Raw genomic sequence first — 20,953 nt, forward strand, 5'->3', positions numbered from 1 at the left:
TGAACATCCCTCCCGCCTCCCTCCCCATCCCACCCCTCTAGGTTGTTACTGAGCCCTGGTTTCGAGTTCCCTGACTCATACAGCAAACTCCCATTGGCTGTCTATTTTACATATGGTAATACATGTTTCCATGGTACTCTTTCTGTACATCTCAGCCTCTCCTTCCTCCCCGCTGCACCCCACCACCCCCAGCTGTGTCCATAAGTCTGTTCTCAATGTCTGTGTCTCCATTGCTGCTCTGCACATTGGAAGCTCTCATTTTTAATTCTGATTCTCTGAAGCATTAAACATGTCTCCCTTATTTCTCATATTTAAATCTTGTTTGATGCTATATCTGTGTCTGGTACTGATTTCTGGTTGAAGGCAAGATGCCTTTCCATTCATATGTATATGGTGAAGCCTTTAAAAATATGTTGATAGTTTACAAAAATGTATTCATTAGACGCTTTCTTTTGAAGCACACATTAGGCATCCTCACTACTTGTTGCTGCTTTTGACATACCATCTTCTTTTTTTGACCATTATTCTAATTATGCTATTGAATTAAAGATTTAAAAATTCTGTAGTGCTTTAGAATTTTCAAAAGTTTCATGCATACGACTTCATATAATCCCATAGTAACCCCTTCCTTTTTTATCCCCCATCCCTGTAGTTCCCCTCCGTGGTTCTGTCTCCCCACAGGTAACCACTAGTTTGTTCTCTGTATCTGTGAGTCTGCTGCTGCTGCTTTTTTATTTACTAGTTTGTTGTATTTTTTAGATTCCACATGTAAGTGATATGCTGCAGTATTTGTCTTTCTCTGTCTGATCTTTTTCACTTAGCGTAATGCCCTCCAAGTCCGTCCATGTTGCTGCAAATGGCAAAATTTTATTCATTTTTTTTTAATGGCTAAGTAGTGTGTGTCTATCTATTTATGTATATATATTTCACAGCTTCTTTATCCATTCTTTTGATAGATACTTAGGTTGCTTTCATACCTTGGCAATTGTAGATAATGTTGCTATGACCAGTGGGGTGCATTATCTTTAAAATCAATGTTTTTCTTTTTCTTTTTTGTATGTATACCCAAGAGTGGAATTGCCAGGTCATATGATAGTTCTAGTTTTAGTCTTTTGAGGAACCTTTGTACTATTTTCTGGAGCGGTTGCACCAGTTTACATTCCAACAGTGTACAAGGGATCTCTTTTCTCCTTTTCCTTGCCAACATTTGTTATTTGTGTTCTTTTTGATGATAGCTATGCTGACAAGTGAGAGGTGATATCACGTGGCTTTGATTTGAATTTCCCTGATGGTTAGTGATGTTTTCATCCCATCTGTTTCCATCTCTTGTGATTATTTTGCTGGCTACATGGACCCATCCACTGGTTCAGCCTCATTATTTCATACCTTCCCCTAGTGAGCTGATCTGTCTTAGTTTTCCTCAGAGCTTATTATCATATTGCTCTATTTCCAAACTTTTAAGCTCAGGACTCATTCTCTGGCCATAGCCTTCTGTCTCTCTTTGGGACTGACAAGTATCCACTGCTATATGTAAAATAGATAACCAACAAGGACCTACTGTTATAGCACAGGGAACTGTACTCTTTACTCTGTAGTGGTCTACATGGAAAAGAATCTAAAAAAGACGGGATATATGTAAATGTAGAACTGATTCACTTTGCTGTTTACCTGAAATAACACAACATTGTAAATCAACTATTCTCCAATAAAAATTAAAAAAAGAAAGAAATGATCAGGTTTTTTTTCTGTGAAAAGGAGGTACTTCTTATTTTAGAAAATTTAATACTGTAAAATACAAAGAAGATTATGAAATCATTCGCAATCCGACAGCTTCCTTCTCTCTTCTGCACCTGACTTGTGGCTTGGAGAGCGGCAGCCCTCGTGGTTTCTCACCTCCTGTGGCATAACCATGCTGGTTGGTGTGTTACATCTGATGATGGTACCCACGGTGGGTTTTGCAAACCTTTTGTGCTCTCCCCCTTTTCTGAGTCCCCCTTTAAAAAACTCACCCTCCGCATGTGTCCTTGTCGCTCCTTTTAGTAGATAAGCTAGAGTGTGTTGGGTTGTAACTGCAGCTTGCTTTTCCTTCCCACCATCACCTCTGCTGCCAGTTCTTACCACTTTTCCTTTTGTTTCCCAAGAAGTGTCTGGTTTTCACAGCTACCTTTCCAAATCTGTTTCAGAATATATTCTGTTTCTCCTTCTCGAGGACTGCTTGCTATTCATCAGCTGGTCCCTCTCTCCTGTATCTTCAGTTTCTCCTTTCCATGTCCTTCTTTTTTTTTTTGTCATTGCTATCATTTCAATGTGTTTTTTTTTTAATTTTATTTTATTTTTAAACTTTACAATATTGTATTGGTTTTGCCAAATATTGAAATAAATCCGCCACAGGTATACATGTGTTCCCCATCCTGAACCCTCCTCCCTCCTCCCTCCCCATACCATCCCTCTGGGTCGTCCCAGTGCACCAGCCCCAAGCATCTAGTATCATGAATCGAACCTGGACTGGCGACTCGTTTCATACATGATATTATACATGTTTCAATGTCTTATTAAAAACAAAATGTGTCTCTCTCTTTTCTACTTAAAAAAGTACTTTTCTCTATGCCACCTTTCCTTTAAATATCAGTGTATCTTCCTCTTTTATCATTAAACTTGAGCAGCTACTTTCTATTCCCTACATTTAATTCCTTCATTATTTTTTTAAAAAAACTTATTTACCCATGAGTTCTGTTCCCACTAGTTAAAACTATTTGTGCTAATATTGCTAATCTTTCTAATTGCTAAATCCAACCCTTATCTCATATTACTGTAGTATGAGATACCAACTGACTACTGTCTTTATGAAGCCTTTAGTTTCTGGGATATATTGTCTTCTGGTTTTCTTTCTGTTTCTTTAACTATGTTTTTGCTTCTTTTTATTCTCCTCCCCCTCCTTTCTCCTTTTCTTCTTTCTTTTCCTCCTCTTCCTATTCTTCAGCTCGCTATTCCTCTACTTTCCTCTTTAATGTGGGTCATCTACAGGGTCCTGTGATTTTTGCCCTTTACTACTCCTACATACCTTTTCTAGAAATTCAACCTCTTCCTATGACTCTATTAACCTTCTCTGTGTTGGTATCTTGGAATCATTATCTCTGGCACTGACTGCTTTCCTTTTCTCAAAGAATCTCTTTCCAGCTGTTTTCTGGACGTTTATATCTGATTATTTTGTTGGAGTACTGGGCTTCTACATCTAAAAGAAATTCTCCTTGCAAATCAAGTCTTCTGATCTTAAACACGGTCTCTATTAAGAATGTCAGAATTCACCTAGCTTTTCTCTGTAGTCATCCTCTGCCTGTTTTCCTGTTTTTTTCAGGTTCATGTGATCCGAGAGGTGGCTGCCATGGCTCGAGAGAAGCTTGGGGTGTCTTGTGAGGTCATTGATCTGAGGACTATACTACCTTGGGATGTGGATACAGTTTGCAAGGTATGAATATAGTGTTGGTAGTGTCCTTTCCTCAAAATCTGTTTACCAAAAACCCTTTCCCAAATGTGTTGGGTCCTTGCAAATAATTGTTTTAAATTGTGAGCTTCCTGAGCCTTTTCAACCGATTTTAAAACTTCAAAACTTATACCCTGAATGAAATGTATGAGCTTGCTGCTCAAGGAAACAAATCGCTTCAGGATTTTTCCTTCCCTCGGTTCTGTGTTTAAAATATTACAACTCCTGTTCTGCATGCAGCCAGCTCGGGTTGACTTGTGTGCATAATGGACCAGTGCAAATGAGAACATATCAGGGCTGTTGGAATCACCTGGGTTTTTAAACTTCTTATTGGTTATGGTTCAGTAAGCCAGGTTTAATATAGCCAGCTAAACGGTTTGGCTGAATTCTCATTTTGTTACTTCTCCGAAAGAGAAGTGAGGTGGATTTTTTTTTTTTTTAAAGCAACGTCTTTATATAACTTTAATAATGTGGATCACAGGTTCATATTATGTCATGGGATTCTGGCTGCTCTGATTTACAGTTTTCTACCTAAGTAGTCTCAAGAACTTTGGCTTGTTGACATTGATCTTGTTCTTACTGTTAATAGGATTCATGTAGTCCCCTCTCAAGATTATAGTTTAGTTCTCACTTATTGGCTGTAACTGATATCTTTCACATTAATGTCTAGATAAGTTGGAGTACATCTGTTACTAAATTGGTATATAAGGAAGGTTAAGTTCTTTTTTGTATATGTGATGATCTTATCTACTAAAGTTTAGGTCACATTGTGCGTAATTTTTCTTGATCTACTTTTATAGCAAATGAGTCATAAGACTGAGAGTATTTCATGTTTATTATATTCAAGAGTTTTGGCATTCTGGTAGCTTTCATAGGCTGTTTCTTAGGTTATTACATAAAAATAATCTGCAGTTACTGCTGCTATAAAAGTATAGCATAGGGTGTTTGTGCATGCTTAGTCGCTAACTCATGGCCAACTCTTTGCAAGTCCATAGACTGTAGCCTGCCAGGCTCCTCTGCCCATGGGATTTTCCAGGCGAGAATACTGGAGTGGGTTGCCTTTTCCTTCTCCGATAGCACAGGGTGTTTTTAGGTAGCGATTGTTTCATAATTTAGAGGAAGATTTCAGGTTTGTTCCAGTAAATGTTCCGTAGACTCACTGGACACTGTGGAAACACATGCGATGATTACAAATGGTTTCAATAACATTCTAAGTCCGTATATTTATAGTTTTCATAATAAAGGGCAGTGTTTTAGGTTGAGCTACTTGTAACTACATGAAAATAATGCTTTTTGCAGCATTTTCAAGTCATGTCAGACATTGTTTCCTTTCAAATAGCCAGTGTTCCAAATTGTGGTTAAACAGGGGCCGATAGCCTTTGCCCCAGAGTGGACTTCTCTTTTGCAGTGTGTCTCCCTCACTTGGGGGTTTATATTTATAATGTGAATGGTGCTTTTGCATGAGCATATGATGCTATGTCATGGTGCAGTGGAGAGTACTGATATATGGTTGGAACATATATTTACATGTGTAAACCTTATTTAAATATTTTTATACATTATATAGTCAAAAAATTTGAAGCAGCTTATGGTAAACACAAATGAAGTAACACTCCAGTTGGTAACCATGAAAGTAAAGTGAGAAGAAGTAGAGGAAGAAAGAAGTGGAAAACTATATTTATATCAATTTGTGTCTGTGAGCATTAACCCCATCCCCACCCCTACCCTTTATTAAATCTAGTGGTTGCATCTTTGTAGGATCCTGGAATGTAGACCCTGTTCCTTAGGACTCTGTATGACTGGAGATGATGAAAGAGGAGACTAAAAGCCTCTACTGAACAGGGAAGAAATGCAGCAAACCTCTGACTGATGCTTTCATCATGTTATTTTTCTAGCTGATGACCCTCCAGTTATAGTAGTAGAAGCCAGCTTATCATTTCTTGATGACTTTGAGTATATTTGTGTCTCTCTTCATTGTTGATCACGGTACATCTTCAGGTTTCTTTTCACACACAAAAGAAAATTTTTGATACTTGGCATCTTCTAGGAATCAAAGATGATTTTAAGAAAGAGGGCCCTATAACTAAACACTGATTTTAAAAATGAGATTTTTTTTGTTTAATAATAATAATAATTCAACTATTAAATAATAATTTGATTGTTATTTAATAATAATAATTCAACTTTTCTTTATTTTTATGAGTTCTATAGTAATCAAAATTTACGTCTATCTCTTTCAGTTAGTGTTGTTTTATTGGTTGTTTTTGTCTTATGACAAAATTAGATCTCTAGCTTTATTCATTACATGTTAAACTCAATACCAAAATACATTGCTTGGAATACCTAATCAAAAAAAGCCTATTAAAGGTAAACATAATTTATTGAACATAAACATTACCATACTGTGCATATAGTACAAGGACTCTGGAACATTGTTAACGTGATCTGAATTTCACTATGTTTTTAAAACGTTGTCATACTTTTTGCTTAAGCTTTAAAACATTGTTTAAAAGTTATAAACTGGAATAGTTGCTTGGAGACAGAACAACAGAGTTTTTTTTTTTAATTAACTTTTTATTGAGGTATAGTTGATTTACAATATTATATTAGCTTCAGGTGCACAACACAGTGATTCAGAGTTTTTATAGATTGTATGCCATTTGAAGTTATGAAATATTGGCTATATTCCCTGTGCTGTGCAATATATCCTTGTAGCTTATTTATTTTATACATAGTAGTTTGTACCTCTTTACTCCTCTCTTACCGTTTCGCACTCCCCTCTGGTAACCACCTGTTTGTTCTCTCTATCTGTGAGTATGTTCTTTTTTTGTTATATTCACTAGTTTGGTGTAGTTTTTAGATTCCACATATAAGTATTTATCTTTCTCTGTCTGAATTATTTCACTGAGCATGATGTGCTCCAGGTCCATCCAAACAGCAGGGTTTCTAATTGTTGCTCAGAGAAACTGTAAAGTTGGGAGACTGCAGTGGGCCTAAGAACCATAGTCAGTTTATCTACTCAATTCTAAACCTGATATTAAACAGTTAAGCTGGAAGCCACTGGAAAGCAGAATAGAAATCCTTGAGTTTTGAAGTATTTAGGAGACAGAGACCTACCCTGAGGCCTGGGGGTTTCTGTAGGGGTAGAGTGGTCTCGGAGAAGGCAATGGCACCCCACTCCAGTACTCGTGCCTGGAAAATCCCATGGACGGAGGAGCCTGGTAGGCTGCAGTCCATGGGGTCACTAAGAGTCATATGCGACTTCACTTTCACTTTTCACTTTCATGCATTGGAGAAGGAAATGGCAACCCACTCCAGTGTTCTTGCCTGGAGAATCTCAGGGGTGGTGGAGCCTGGTGGGCTACCGTCTCTGGGGTCGCACAGAGTCGGACACGACTGAAGCGACTTAGCAGCAGCAGAGTGGTCTGAGATCAGCAGTGATGAGAGTGGCAAGACCTGAAATGAGTGGTAAATTGACACTGACCTGCAGCTGCTCTTTACCTGGGGACACCAGTTTGTCTCAATTAGAAGCTGAGAATCCAGGTGCATAGAAACTTTGTTTCATGGGGTTGTAAATAGCTTAGTTGGTAAAGAATCTGCCTGCAATGCAGGAGACCCCAGTTGGATTCCTGGATTGGAAGATCTGCTGGAGAAGGGATAGGCTGCCCACTCCAGTGTTTTTGGGCTTCCCTTGTGGCTCAACTGGTAAAAAATCTGCCCACAATGTGGGAGACCTGGGTTTGATCCCCGGGTTGGGAAGATCCCCTGGAGAAAGGAAGGGCTACCCACTCCAGGATTCTGGCCTGGAGAGTTCCATGGACTGTATAGTCCGTGAAGTTGCAAAGAGTTGGACATGACTGAGCAACTTTCACTCACTCACTCAAGGACAGAATTGGAAACTTGAAGGGTCTTAAACATAGTCTCTGTCTCAAGATATTTGCCAAATTCTAGGGATCTGTATGATGGCAGCTAAGCAGAATGATCTGAAATGCCAAGCTGTCACTTGAGGCTGAAGTGACAAAGGCCCATTATACTTTCCATTGAAAGCTATGGAGTCAGGTCTTTGTTTAGAGGCAGTCAGAAATAGATCACATCTTCCCAAACCTGCATGCACCTCTACCCTTCTCAGTTCCTTATTGAATTAATGTAATTTACCTTATGCTCTATCTGCCTAGAGCAGGGAGGCATCTTCCCATCACCTGGAACCTCTTGTTGTTGCTGTTCAGCTGCTCAATCGTGTCTGACTCTTTTTGACCCCATGGACTGCAGCACGCCAGGCTTCCTTGTCCTTCACCATCTCCTGGATCTTGCTCAAACTCATGTCCATTGAATCAGTGATGTCATCCAACCAGCTCATCCTCTGTTGCCCTCATCTCCTCTTGCCTTCAGTCTTTCCCAGCATCAGGGTCTTTTTTAATGAGTCAGCTCTTGGCATCAGGTGGCCTAAGTATGGGAACTTCAGCTTCAGCATCAGTCCTTCCAGTGGATATTGAGGGTTGATTTCCTTTAGGATTGACTAGTTTGGTCTCCTTGCAGTCCAATGGACTCTCAAAAGTCTTCTCCAGCACCACAGTTGGAAAACATCAGTTCTTCAGTGCTCAGCCTTCTTTATGGTCCAAATCTTACATTCATACATGACTACTGGAAAAACCGTAGCTTTGACTAGACAGACTTTTGTTGGCAAAGTGATGTCTCTGCTTTTTAATATGCTGTCTAGGTTTGTCATAGCTTTTCTTCAAAGGAGCAAGCATCTTTTAACTTCTTAACAATCAGCATTCAATAAAAAAAAATTTTTTTTGCAAAGTATATGAAGAGACAGGACCAACTGAGCAAAAACCAAGAGAAAAATAAAGCAATAGAAAGCAGAAACACAGGTGATCCAGATATTGGAGTTAGCAGATGAGGACGTTATGATTATTATGTTTAGGAACACAGAGAAAAAAGAGACAAAAGAGGCAAGAAGTATAGAATTATTCTAGAAAATTGGAGTGGGTGTGTGTGTGTGTGTGTGTGTGTGTGAAGCATTGTAGAACCAAAAAAGATTTTTTTTGACAGAACTCAATGGATGTGTTTAAAAGCATATTGAACTTAGCAGATGATACGATTAATGAACTAGAAGGCAAGTTAATAGAAAATGTCTAAACTGAAGCACAGGCAGGAAAAAAAATAGACTAAAATAGAAAAGAGCATAAAAGACATTTGTAATGTGATCAAAAGATCTATTGTAAGATTGATAAAGGAGAAGAGAGAATGAATTGCTCAGATACAATATCTAAAAGTATTTCTCATGGAACTTTTGTGACATCAGCCCACAAATTCAAGATGCTTCATGAACCGCTAAGAGGGATATATTGAAAGAAAATTACACCCATATCCATGATGGAATGACATCTCAAATTGCTGGAGATGCCAACCTAGAATTCTCTACCCATTGAAAACATTCCTTTAAAATTAAAGTGAAATAAATAGTTTAGACAAATAGAATTTGAGAGAATTTATCAGCAGTGCATTTTCACTAAAAGATACGATGATACATGTTGTAATCTCTAGAGTAACAACTGAAATAATAGTGAAACTGTATATCCAGCAAGTTAAAAAGGGAAGTGTAGATTGATAAAAATATTGATTAGACCACAAGAAAGAGAGGAATACATGTACAAAAAAACAGTTGTGTCAATAGAAAACAGAAAGATGACAGATAAAAATCCAGGTATTTTTGTAAATATTAAATTCAGATGAATTAAATAATTCAAGTAAAAGACTGAGACTTTCAAACTTTATTAAAAAATGATAGTGATAAATGTGCAGCTTAAATGAGATCTACTTTAGGGACTTCTCTGGTGGTCCAGTGGCCAGGACTCTGCTCTCAGTGCAGGGGGCCCGGTTCAATCCTTGGTCAGGGAACTGGATCCCATATGTTGCAACTAAAATCCTGCGCGCCACAAACAAGGTCAACAACCTCATGTGATACAGCTAAGACCAGGAGCAAATAAATAGTAAAAAAAAAATAAATAAAAGAGAATAACAAATTAAAAAAGAGAGAAACATACCGTTAGTATCAGGACACAAAAATTAGAAAAGTATGGAAAAAGAAAGCTGCTATAGTTATACTAATTTTGAATGAAATTTTAAGGCAAGAAGTGTTACTAAAAATAAAAAGGAATATTTCATAATGCTGAAGGGATTTATTGACCAGAGGATGTCACATTCTTGAATCTGTCATGTCCTTAATAGCATAGCTTCAAAATAGGTAAAGCCAAGGAAACAAAATCAAAGGAGATAGACATATCCACAATCATAGGGGGAGACTTTGACCTGTCTCTTAAAGGCTGATTAGGCAAGGAGACAACATCGGTAGTATGGAAGATCTGAACAGTTAGTAAACTTGTGCTCATTGTGCACCCAACTATGCAAGAAATCATTCTTTTCAATTGAATATAGAACATTTGTCAAAAGTGGCCAGATGCTAGAACATAAATATAACCTTATGGGCTTCCCTTCTGGCTCAGATGGTAAAGCGTCTGCCTACAATGTGGGAGACCCGGGTTTAATCCCTGGGTCCAGAAGATCCTCTGGAGAAGGCAATGGCAACCCACTCCAGTACTCTTGCCTGGAAAATCCCATGGACGGAGGAGCCCGGTAGGCTGCAGTCCATGGGGTCGCTAAGAGTCAGACAAGACTGAGCGACTTCACTTCACTTCAAATATAACCTTAACAAATTTCAGAGTTTGAACTCATTTAGAATGTGTTCTCTGACAATAGTAATATTCAGTTAGAAATTGAGAGAAAAAAAAAAGACATCCAGAAAAGCCCCAACTTCCTGCAAATTAAATAATTTATATTTTAAGAGCCATGGGTTGTAAAAGAAAAATTGCAACAAAAATTAGAGAAGATACTGAACTAAATGGTTATGAAGATACTACCTATCAAAAGTTTAATGATTCAGCTAAGCTCATGCTCAGAGGGAACTTTATAGTTGTAGATACATTTATTTAGGAAAAAAAAATAATAACAAAAAAATTAATCTCAGTTTCCATCTCCAGAAAAAAGATCAAACCTAGAGAAAGAAGGAATTAAATAATAAAGAGTTGAAATCAATGAAACAGAAAATGTGCAATAGATATATTTAATAAACTTCAGATCTTTGAAGAGACTAATATACTTGATAAACTTTTAACAAGACTATTTGAGTAATACACCTGATAAATCTTTAACAAGACTAATGAAAAAAGTGGATCAAACAAAGTGACAAATACTAGGTGTAAATAAGAATGATGGCAGTCCACAGACATTAGAAAGGCAATGAATAGATATTATGAATAATTTTACAAATAAGTTTCGGGTGAAATGGACAAATACCTGGGAAAATACAAATTTTTCAAAATTAATCAAAGAGGAATTAGAAAACCAGAATAATCAGGTATCAAAGAAATTGAATCCATTTTTATCAAGCAAATACAAACAAGCCCTAGGCCCAAATGGCTTTACTGGGGAATTCTTTAAAACACAGCACTTTTTTTTTTTAATTGAAGTATAGTTGATTTACAGTGTTGTAAAACACAATTTAAGCAAAGTTTTACAGACAGTAGAACAAGAGGGAAAACTTACAGATTCCTTTTATATAACCAGCTTCATCTTTGTATCATACCTGTTTAGGGCTGTATATAAAACAAAAATATAGACACATTTTTCTTGTGAACAAAGATGGGAAAATGAGAAACAGAACATTGGAAAATCAAATCCAGCAATTGAAAAGGCCAACGTGAGGGTTTATTTCAAATGAGCAAGGGGTGTTTGAGACCACATTCACAGAGGGGTTGATACAATTCCCCACCTGAACAGAAAATGGCAAAAATAATCTTTTTGTCTTGCTAATACAGAAAAATTGATTTATTAAAAGTCAATATTCATTCATGGTTCAAATATCTTAGCAACCTGCAAATGTGAAAGGGAATTCTGCTATATTAACTTGGTAAAGAGTAACTTTATCTTCGTTTTATAAACAAGATTTAATCTGATAAAAAATTCTACATAAATAGCTATAAAAAGCCTGTGGACAAAATTTGCCAGTGAAATTTTGACAATTTTCCCCTTGAGATAAAGACTGCAATAGGATACTCATATTTAAAGGCAAGAGACATGACAGTTATATGGATTGAAAAGGAAGAAATAAAACTTATCCATTGATAACATGCCTTGTTTATAAGAAAGATCAGTAGAATCTACAGGAAGATTATTAGAATTAAATGAATTTACCAAGGTCCCTGGAAGCAAGGCCAATATACAATTGTATTTTTGTATATTGATTGTCAATACAATCAATTGTATTTTTATATACCAGCCACAGAAATTTGTGGCTGGTATATAAAAATAAGTATCAAATACTTAAAATTTGATAATAGTGGAAATGTTTGAAATTAATTTGAAATATATATATATTTTTTAAATTTTATTTTATTTTTAAACTTTACATAATTGTATTAGTTTTGCCAATTATCAAAATGAATCCGCCATAGGTATACCTGTGTTCCCCATGCTGAACCCTCCTCCCTCCTCCCTCCCCATACCATCCCTCTGGGTCGTCCCAGTGCACTAGCCCCAAACATCCAGTATCGTGCATCAAACCTGGTCTGGCATCTCATTTCATACATGATATTTTACATGTTTCAATGCCATTCTCCTAAATCTTTCCACCCTCTCGCTCTCCCATAGAGTCCAATTCACAGTTGATAATATTTTTAAAAACATCAAAAATCAAACACCTAGGGAGAAATGGAGTGATGTGTGTATAAAAACTTTATGCAGAAAAGCCACAAAATATTTAGAGAAATTCAAGAAGATCCACCCAAACAGAAGAACACAGTATTTTAATTATTGCTTTGGCTATTCTTGGCCTTACAATCTTGAAGAAGAATAAAGCTAGAGGAATTAATAGTCAAATATGTTACAGGCAGAATGTGTTACAAGGTTGTAGGAATTACAACAGTGTGTTGATGTAAAGGTGGACATATAGACCAGTGGAACAGAATAGAAAGTACAGAGACAGACCTGTTGATTATTTGATTCGGGACAAAGGTGATTGCAGTTCAGACAGGACAGATGGACTTTTCAGTAAATGATGCTGTTTTGGATACCACAGAAAATAATTATGTTAACTTGTAAAACACAAATGTCAGTTTCAGAAAATTGCAAATCTAATTGTGAGAGAGACTATGATAAAGCTCTTGGGAGAACAGATGAATGTCTTTATGATCTTGTACAAAGATTTCTTAACTAGAACAAAACAAAACAAAAAAACTCAGAAATGCTAACATTAAAATAAGTTGTTGAAACTGGATTTCATTTGTTTAATTTCATTAAGAATTTATTGGGAATTCTCTGGTGGTCCAGTGGTTAGGACTCTGTGCTTTCACTGACGAGGGTGTGGGTTCGGTCCCTGGGCCGGGATCTAAGATCCCACAAGCTATGTGGTGTGGCCAAAAAACCCACAAAAAACAAACAAACAAAAGAACTTATTCATCAAAAGGCCTCAAAAATACATTGACACACTTGGAGAAACTTAATGGAAATTTTTGTTCAGAAATATAGAGTACTGTTACAATCAAAAGAAAAAAAAGACATCCTAGTGGAAATATGGGTGCAAGTCTTGGTAAGTCACTTCATGAAAGAATATATCCAAATGACTGGTAAACATAGGGTAAACTGCTCAATTTGTTTAGCCATCAGGACATGCAGATTAAAAACACAATATTGTTGTTTAGTCACCCAGTCACGTCCAACTCTTTGTGACCCCATGGACTACAGTGCTAGGCCTCCCTGTCCCTCACCATTTGCCAGAGTTTGCCCAAGTTCATGTCCATTGCATTAGTGATGCCATCCAGCCATCTCATCACAAATACGACGTGATACCATTAAACACACCATTCTGGGTAAAATGAAAAGTACTCCTCAGAACCAAGTGTGGCCAAGGATATAGAACAATCTATCTCTCATATATTGTTGTTGGGAATATTAAGTTGTTACAACCATTTAAAAATTAGTCGGGCATTATCCAGCTGATTGCTATGACCCAGCAATCCACTCCTATGTACATACCCAACAGAAATTTACAAAAGATAAGTTCAAGAATGTTCATAGTGCTTCACTCTATTAGATGCACACCAGCCAGAGGATGGAAACATTATCATATGATATTGTTCAGCAGTGAAAAGGGATTACCAACAAATTTAATGGAACAATGTGTATTCACCTCACAGTCTGACTTAAAAAAGCTAGATTTGAGTGAGTACATACTGTATGATTCCATTTATATAATGTGCAAAGACAGATACAACTCATCTGTGGTGTTAGGAGTCAGGTAAGTGTCATATGGTGGTTAATCAGGAGGGGGCCTGAGAAGTATGGGATGCTGTAACAGTTTCTTGTTCTGGGTGCTGGTTATATAGGTTCAATTTTGAAAACTGAGCAGAACAGTCATTTATGTGCTTTTTTTGTGTGTATGTTATCCTTCAGAAGAAGGTAAAAGAAGAAAAAAATGAATACACAGAAAAAGCACTGTTTTCCCACTGATGAGTTTCTTTGAATTTGGGTTGTAGTGGAGTTTGTGTAGACTCAGGGAAAGCTGTGGTGTGCTCTGGCCAAGGTAAGTTTCTCTTGTCATTAAATGTTGTTTTAACCCAGCTCAGCTGTCACACGGATAAGAACAGGAACTTTCATCCCAAGGGCGGTAGCTCTGCTCTTCCCAGGAGTGAGAACAGTGTCTAAGTGCTGTGCCTTAACATTAAACTAAGGGCTGGGATGGTTTTCCCTGTTGAGATACAGACCTCATTCAAAGGCATTTAGAAGTGAAATGCAAGCTAACAGAGCAGTGGACAGGCACAGAGTTAGCCCTTGAGGTGCTGTTCAGCTGGAAATGAAGATTCTTCTTTAATGAGTAGAAATTCAGAGTAATTGCCCATGAAAAACCAGAACTGGATTTTGGCAGGAGAATGATGGGCTTTGAAAGACATTTGAGATTTCAAGAATCATATGGGCTTTCCTGGTAGCTCAGCTGGTAAAGAATCCACCTGCAATGCAGGAGACCCTGTTTTGATTCCTGGGTCAGGAAGATCCCCTGGAGAAGGGATAGACTACCCACTCCAGTATCCTTGTGGCTCAGCTTATAAAGAATCCGCCTGCAATGTGGGAGACCTGGGTTCTATCCCTGGGTTGGGAAGTTCCCCTGGAGAAGGGAATGACTACCCACTCCAGAATTCTGGCCTGGAGAATTCCATGGACTCCATGGGGTCACAAAGAGTCAGACATCACTGAGTGATTGTCACGTTCACTTTCATTGTCATTCAACTTAGAATACAACATTCAACACTGCAAAAAGGAATAAGAAATGACCATTTACAAAGTGTAGGTGATTTCCACCTGTTTATAGAGAAAATTGACGCCTAATTTTGATATGCTTACACTTTAATTGAAGATTTTTTGTTGTTCACTTGCTAAGTTGTATCGGACTCTCTGCAACTCCATGGACTGCAACATGCCAGGCTTCCCTGTCCTTCAGTGTCTCTTGGAGTTTGCTCAAATTCATGTCCATTGAGTCAGTGATGCTATCTAACAATCTCATCTTCTGCCATCCTCTTCTCCTTTTGCCTTCAAAATTTCCCAGCACTGAAGATTAAATAATGCTAATTATTGAAATAAATAAGGGTCTTCCTTTATATCTTGGGAGTCTCTGATTTCTCTCTGTCTCTCCTGCTCTGCTTTCCCACATTTAATTCCAAAGCAGACCCTCCTGGCTTTGTCTACACAATATGTACAAAATCTGACCACCACTTCTGCTATTACCCTTGATCCTAGTCCAGACCACTAACATTTCTCACCTGGGTTTTGGCCACAACCTCCTAACCACTGTCCCTGCTTGTGTCGTATCCTTGCCATAGGCAGGGGTGATCCTTTGAAACGTGAGTCTTATAATATCCCTTCTAGTCTCAAAAGGCATCAGTGTTTCCCATTCAACTCAGTGGAAAAGTCAGATTCCTAATCAGCATCTATAGGGATTCACCCGATCTCACTGCACTCCACACCTCACTGCCCATCCACTCTTCAGGAAATGCTCCTGATTGATTCTTGTCAACTACAAATTGGCACTTGCCATATACCTCTACAAGGATTAAATCATCTGCTGCTGCAGCTGCTGATTTTCACTATCTCTTGAAAGGAGTTCAGGGTGGAGGGCAGAAGGGAAGCACTCTGTGCTTGAGAATAACTGGCAGAACAGGTCTTCAGATAGTTGGATATTTTCAGGAGCCGACTTTATGAGCCCAATTCTTGTATCTCCTTTTATCTGTGAAAGCACTAAACTCCTTCATGGTGGTGACTGCTCATTGTGACTAGCAGAAATCTGCAAAATCATGTGCTTGATTGCGTGTACTCCCCCTTCACCAAAATCACATATATACTGACCTTCTCCTACTTCCTCTTTGGAGCAGTTTCTCAGAGCTATCTGGGGTGCTGCCTCCCAGGCTATAGTCCTCATTTTGCCCCAAATAGAGCTTAACTCACAACTCTCACATTATGCTTTTGTTTTTATTTTTAAAGTTGACAGTCTCAAACAAGGGACTCTATTAGGTCACCATTCAAATATCATTTTCTCATGAAAGCCTTCCCTGACCAGCTTATTTATAAATATTGAAAACCCATTGTTCCTGCCAAGACTCCCTTTCATCTCTTTGTTTTCCTCTAGAAAGGTGAATAAGATCTAACATATTATGTAACTTTTGTATTGTTGATCTTCTCCCATTGGGAGGTAAATTTTGTCAGGTCAGGGATTTTATCTGTTGGCTCAATGCTGAACTCTCAGTACCTGAAGCAATGCCTGGCTGGATGCTTGGTGTTTGATAAAAAATTATCAAAAAATTATTAGGAGTGATAGCAAGAGAAAGTTTGACAATATGCTACGAAAACCATTATAGTATTGAAATGTTTTGAATTTGGTGCTTTTTCTTACTCTTGGTGCTTTATACAAAAATTGGATAAGTAACTCAATAATATTGCTCTATGAATAAGTCCTCAAATTTATTCTAAGTCAAAACACTTAAGTCTTAAGTTGACCTTTTTTAAAATACATTTTTCATAATGATGTATAGAATTTACTCATTTGAATCAATTTACATTAGGACCAATATATCTATTCTGAAAAGCAAAGTGAAATTGACTGCAGTAAACATCAGCCATCTGTAATTTCTGAGAAATGACTTCTTAGGATAGTTTTTTATATAGATGACAACTGTATATTCTTTGTGGGCTTCTCTGATAGCTCAGATGGTAAAGAATCCTCCTGTGATGCAGGAGACCCTGGTTCGATTTCTGAGTCAGGCAGATCTGCTGGAGAAGGGAGAGGCTACCCTCTCCAGTATTCTTGGGCTTGCCTTGTGGCTCAGCTGATAAAGAATCTGCCTGCAATGCGGGAGACATGGGTTTGATCCCTGGGTTGGGAAGATCCCCTGGAGAAGGGAAAGGCTGCCTACTCCAGTATTCTGGCTTAGAGAATTCCAAGGACTGTATAGTCCATACAGTTGTGAAGAGTTGGACAAGACTGAGCGACTTTCACTCAATGCTCAATCACTATATATTATTTGTAGCAACTTTTAAAGAAGAGTCAGACATGACTGAGCGACTGAACTGAACTGAACCTTTTGGATGTCAAAATTTCTAAAACATTTTAGCAAAGAAAATATGATGTATATAACTTCATCTCTTAAAAATAACAGTCCAGAAGAGAATAGGCTGGTGGTTGCCAAGAGGGAGGAGTTTGGCAGAGAGATGGAGTGGGAGGTTGGGGTTCGCAGATGTAAGCTTTTATATACAGAGTGGAGAAGAACAAGGTCCTACTGGATAGCACAGGGAACTATATTCAATGTCCAATGAGAAACCATAATGGAAAATAGTATAAAAAAGTATATATATGTATAACTGAATCACTTTGCTGCGCAACAGAAATGAATATAACATTGCAAATCAACTATACTTCAATAAAAATATTAAAACTGAGAAGAAGAAGCCCCCCCAAACCAAGAAAAACCAAGTCCAATGAACTCAGATTGTCATACTGTCGAGGTATTTAGCTGTTTGCTTCATTGATATGTTTTTGCGCTTAATTTTTATGGTTTTAGGCCTTTTTAAATTTAAATTTCCTTTTATCCTCTTATTTGCTGTCAAGTTGATCCAGATGACCAAACTTTGTAACCAAAACATGTACATTGGCCAGGGCAGGCCTGCAGTGTTTCCTCATGAACTGAGACCACATGCTTCACTCTTCAAACCTTATGATATCAATTTGGGCTTTTCAGAACTTTTCTCTCGTTATATCCTTGTCTGCATTGCAGGTGGGTCATGATCACGGAATTTAAAGCTGGAAGAGGCTGGTCTGGGCCTGTTCCCTTGGGCCTTCCTGCTGGTCCTAGGAGAGGCCTGTGACTTCTGCATCCATCACAGCTCTTAGGCACTGCTTCTGATCAGGGGTTTTCTCTGTTCAAGGGCACTGTGGGTACAAAATACTGTGTTGAAATCTTACTCTCACCCCCAGCTATAATCTACTTTTTTTGAGTATAATCTACATGGGAGGTGTTTTTGTATTTTAAACAAAATTAGGACATGACATAAAAAGAATCTTCTTCTCTACATCCTTCACTTTTCTCTCCACCTCTCTCTTTTGCTTTCCCTCTCCTTTCTCTCTTAAACCTAAGTGATGTAACAAAAGATAATGATGTGTCCATAGATGCAAATGGTTGTTCCTTGGCTACATGCTGAGGCAATTGTGGGCTTCCCTTGTAGCTCAGACAGTAAAGAATCTGCCTGAAATGCAGGAGACCCAGGTTCTATCCCTGGATTGGGAAGATGCCCTGGAGAAGGAAGTGGCATCCCACTACAGTATTCTTGCCTGGGAAATCCAGTGGACAAAGGAGCCTGGTGGGCTCACAAAGAGTCGGACACAACTGAGTGACTAACATTTTCGTTCTGAGGCAGTTGTAGTCTCACTATTTTTGAGTTGAGGCTATCAAAGGAGCAGGTCAGGGCCTCAGCATTACTAGAATGTGGGACAAAACGAAATAATTCAGCTGGGGCAAGGAGGGGACCACGGTTAGGAGGGAGGGCTCAGTGTTCCCAGTTTTACCATCCTATCATCCTACCCAGTCACCCTAGTTTTTTCCATTCCTGCTTCAGAAGACTTCACTGGGACCCTAGATTAAGGTAAGGCAGGTTCTCAGGCTGGCAGAGGGGGTGGGTGTGGAAGGGTTTTGGGAACAGAGGGTGCTTCTATACTCAATCCAAGGGACATTGTAGGCATGAAACTGGGAAGGCATTAAATGGTCATCTGAATAGAATTTATGTATAAAGAACCAAGTTTGCTTAGTCTTTGTATTTGCACCTGGTGTTAATTACTGTTAACTGTGAATAGTGAAAAACATCTTTAGTAGACCCATAGTACCAGTGAAGATAAACATAAGAACGTATGGGTTGTATTTTAGGAATTTTAATTCTTACTTTGTAGTGTTTGTTTTTATCATGATAGGCTTGCCTTAGACTACCATAGATTTCACTTTTATTAAGAGTTCTAGCCTAGCAAGGTAATACTAAGGTTTGTTCTCTGCACTGAATGGTTCTAAGTTGGTTTTATGACAAAGTTGGAGAATTTGCCCTTAGAGAATCCATAATGGTGCAGTACTACCAGTTATATCCATCTTTTTAGTTGATTTCTGGACTTCATTGAGTAATTCAGTGATTGAATATTGGCTGTTTTGCTTGAGGCTTTATATTTGTGAGGGAGAATGGAGAATTGAGTGAGAATTAGACTTGACCCAGGAGTGGGGGTTGAGTGGGGCGGGGGGAGGAAAGAGGAGCTAGTAACTTCTATCACCACTAGAGGCCTCTCTTAAACCAAATTTCATGCTTGATATCACCAGGTTTTTGTAGAGGGGCCTGGCTCCATCATTGTAAATTAAAGCACATTTTCTGTTATGGTTCTGAACAAATAGTATGATAGAGCTTTTATTCTAGAACATATATTATAATGTAACCCAAATGTTTTCTATAAAGTATGTATCTGAACATCTATGATCTATTAGTCTGAAAACAAATGAGGAATCTTTCTCTGTTCTTCACTTTCACTCTCTAAATAAGTTTTTTAGTGAAAACATGTAATCAAAGACTATGGCCAGATGAAAATTATATGTCTCCCTGGCTATGCAAGGATATTAGGCTGAAAATGATTACTGATTTAACATGTGTTTGATCTTTGAGGACAGTTTATATTTTGCGGTCAGTAGACTATAAAATTAAGTTATATACTAAAAATTGCATGTATTCTTTTGTGATTATAAGAAGCTTCTAATATTAAAAACCTGTTTAAGGAATGATTTGAAAATCTTTCTAGACTTCATGTTATCTGGGGTAAAATTAAGTGCTTTCCTTTAGAAGTAATGAAAATGAGTCTAATTTTTAGTTTGGAATTATTTTGGATTTAGGTTGACCTTGGCGAGAAAGCAAGCAGGTGGGGCGAGATCATTCCATGTGGTGAGAACGGTTATTCTGTTCCAAAGTAGAAAGCTGACAAGTTGGAACTTTATTCCACCTTCCATGTCATTGTTCCTATTGGATTGTCTTTGTTGTGACCACAGCGAGTTAGTTGTTGTACTGAATGGAGCAAGTTCCAGGTTGTTGGATGCTATATCTAGAAGGTAACTAAGTACATTTATGGCCCTGTGTGGTGGCCTTTGGCCAATTCCTCTGAGTTCCATGAAGACAGGGAGTTTTATAGATCCTGCTTATTGCTGTGTGTATCCCTAAGAATCTTCAAGAGTGTCTAGTATATAGAAGATCTGCAGTCAGTTTTTCTTGAATGATCTTATTGAATTGCAAAAATAACATGTAATTTGTAATAGTAATTTGCTTTTTCAGTGAAAGACGTTAAAGGAGAAACTGGTAATTCCTGTAGAAAAAAATACATGGAAAGTATCATTCCTTCCCCCTGGCAAATTTTTGGTATGACTTAGGATTTAGATGAAGATTAAAATAAAAACTGGGTTCTGATCTAATTTTGTGTTGTGGGCGTGCTAAGCCATTTCAGTTGTGTCTGACTCTTTGAGACCCCATGGACTGTAGCCCACCAGGCTCCTCTGTCCATAGAATTCTCCAGGCAAGAATCCTGGAGTGGGTTGCTGTGCCCTCCTCCAGGGGATCTTCCCAACCCAGGGATCGAACCCACAACTCTTAGGTCTCCTGCATTGCCAGGCAGGTTCTTTACCACTAGTGCCACCTAGCCTTCCCTAATTTTGTGTTATATATTTTATATAACATTGTCTATTAAACATTGTCTATATAACAATATTATATAGTATTGTCTGGTAATTGGTGAATAAAAGAAGTTAAAGGGACACGTTTTGCACATATCTCCCTTAGTATGCATGACAGTTCTTCTAA

The 20,953-nt window shown here is 38.0% G+C and overlaps 1 protein-coding gene across 1 annotated transcript in view; it reads left to right on the forward strand.

Annotated features, from left to right (window-relative positions):
- The window catches only part of BCKDHB (branched chain keto acid dehydrogenase E1, beta polypeptide), a 270,277-nt gene that overhangs the window by 94,527 nt on the left and 154,797 nt on the right, over window positions 1-20,953 (forward strand). Inside the window, exon 8 of the mRNA XM_010854589.1 lies at window positions 3,356-3,466. Coding sequence (XP_010852891.1) covers window positions 3,356-3,466 — 111 coding nt within the window. The remainder of the gene's footprint in view (window positions 1-3,355; window positions 3,467-20,953) is intronic.

The sequence above is a fragment of the Bison bison genome, unplaced genomic scaffold (genome assembly GCF_000754665.1).
Source record: "Bison bison bison isolate TAMUID 2011002044 unplaced genomic scaffold, Bison_UMD1.0 scf7180017864344, whole genome shotgun sequence".
NCBI lineage: Eukaryota > Metazoa > Chordata > Mammalia > Artiodactyla > Bovidae > Bison > Bison bison.